Below are 2,025 nucleotides of genomic sequence, written 5' to 3' on the forward strand. Positions count from 1 at the left end.
TTGCTGCAAAAATAAACAAATACAAGAAGGTTTAACAAAATCACGATAAGAAACGTAATGAAGCGGAAACTCTCACCATAAAGAGGAGGTGATTGGCTCTCAGTATTGCGTCTATAAAACATTATTTTTTTCAAATAACTAATTTTACTATAGATGCAATTAAGGCTGAATATGAATTGGCATTCTATTTTCGTGGGCTGGGTATTACTCTCTTAGTAAGAAAGAAGAGAGAACGCCAGAGTGACAGAGAAGCTATACTTTTGGAGGGAAAAAATATTGTCTCCGTTAAAAAGTTAACTCTGGTTAGAGTTATGACTAAAAGTGCTCCGCTTCAATAAAAAATAAGGACTATTAATGCACCATGTGAAAGAATATGTATTATTTTGAGTCTAAAGTCAAAGATAGTGTATGATTTTGGGCTAGCATGTATCTTTGTGTTATTTTATAAAATAGTCTTTACAAGGAGAAAAACAAAGAAATCAAAATCAGTTAGCTCAGGGTGAAAATGTTAAACCACAAGCCTTCGAACATAGCAACGCTCAGATGCCGATTCAAATCATGAACAAAACTCTTCTTGTCATAGAGTTTCTATTAAATTCTTTTAAGTCTTGTGGATATTCCTCAGTTGTTGGTAAATACAGTCTACTATTTTTAACCTGGCGGTCATGCAAGTAGAGAGTAGTAGTAGTACGGAGTTGAGCAATCGCTAACGGAAGGAATTTAAGAATGTTAACTGCCACAAACAATCGACTTACTAACAAGAGAGTTACAAACAAAAGTTTAATAACATTAAAATGATGAGATACAATAACAATAACATATTCAGTGTAATCTCACAGATGGGTCTAGAGAGGTAGAGCGTACGGAGACCTTACCCCTGCCTCGTGAAGGTAGAGAGGCTACTTTGGAAAGGCCCTTGGCTCAAGTAACGCATACCAAATATTTTAAAAAATAAGATACAGAAGTAAAGCAGACAAAGCAAATAATAGAAAATCATTACATAGCATTCACAAAGATATACAACAATAACAATCATACAAATGAGTTATTTCTGGATAGCATGTAGTACACTTTCCTTCATTGAGGGAACCTTCGTACTTAAGGGCTTGGCAGAGGGGGCAACGGTACTGGCAACTCTGGTAGCTTTGGTTTGGGAAGCTCTGGCACAGGTACTGGCAACTCCGGTTTGGGAAAAGTTGGCAGCTGAGGTTTTGGAAGTTCTGGCAGTGGAAGATTGGGCATAGGTAACGTGGGAAGTCCAGGCTGTGGTAATGCCGGTAGCTCGGGTTTTGGGAGGCCAATGGGGAGATCAGGCTTTGGCAGATCCGGCAAAGTTACGTTCAAAAGACGGCGAGCCTCCGCTTGATTTGCATGGCTGCTGATTGATGATAAGACAACGACGAAGAGAAGGTAAAGGGAGAGATGAGCCATTGTTGTAGCAGATGATTTAAACAGTTCCAAGTGAACTTTGGTGGATGAAGATGGAGACTTGAGGAAAGTTTATATAGACAGCAAAGTGTGGAGAATGGTAACAACAAATGATTTGTGTGGTGGGGAGTTTGGCCTGGTTTAACTACACCACAAGTAGCTATTTTACTATGAAATATTTTGTATGGTCTCTGTTTTTCATCTAAGTACAGCTCACCTGTATAATTTAAGGGGGGAAAAGATAAAAGAAACCTCACAATTTAACATCTATGAGAGCCAACAGAAGCACATTCATTAAGCCGACATAGACAAAGCAAACAAAAAGAAAGATAAGGAAGAAACTGGAGGATAAGTTGTACAGATAACGAAAGGTAGGGAGCTTCTTGTACAAGTTGAGGAATTTCTGAACACAACTTTGTTATCCATGGGAAGAGTATCCTGGTGAATGAATCATTCTTTTCCTCTCTCCATGCTTCGTGCATCTTCTCATCCGCAATGTGATTGAGGGAAAAAGTTACAAAACCTATACTCCATCTGTCCTAATTTATAAGACACTTTCATTTTTAATCGGTCCAAAAAAGAATAACACATTTCTTT

At 38.1% G+C, this 2,025-nt stretch overlaps 1 protein-coding gene across 1 annotated transcript; it reads right to left on the bottom strand.

Moving 5' to 3' along the window:
- Positions 1-983: 983 nt before the first annotated feature.
- On the bottom strand, positions 984-1,637 carry LOC132050281 (protein PELPK1-like). Its single transcript, XM_059441471.1, has one exon. The coding sequence runs from the start codon at positions 1,429-1,431 to the stop codon at positions 1,099-1,101; it is 333 nt and encodes a 110-aa protein (XP_059297454.1). The 5' UTR covers positions 1,432-1,637; the 3' UTR covers positions 984-1,098.
- Positions 1,638-2,025: the final 388 nt, after the last annotated feature.

Source organism: Lycium ferocissimum, chromosome 3, assembly GCF_029784015.1.
Source record: "Lycium ferocissimum isolate CSIRO_LF1 chromosome 3, AGI_CSIRO_Lferr_CH_V1, whole genome shotgun sequence".
Taxonomy (NCBI): domain Eukaryota; kingdom Viridiplantae; phylum Streptophyta; class Magnoliopsida; order Solanales; family Solanaceae; genus Lycium; species Lycium ferocissimum.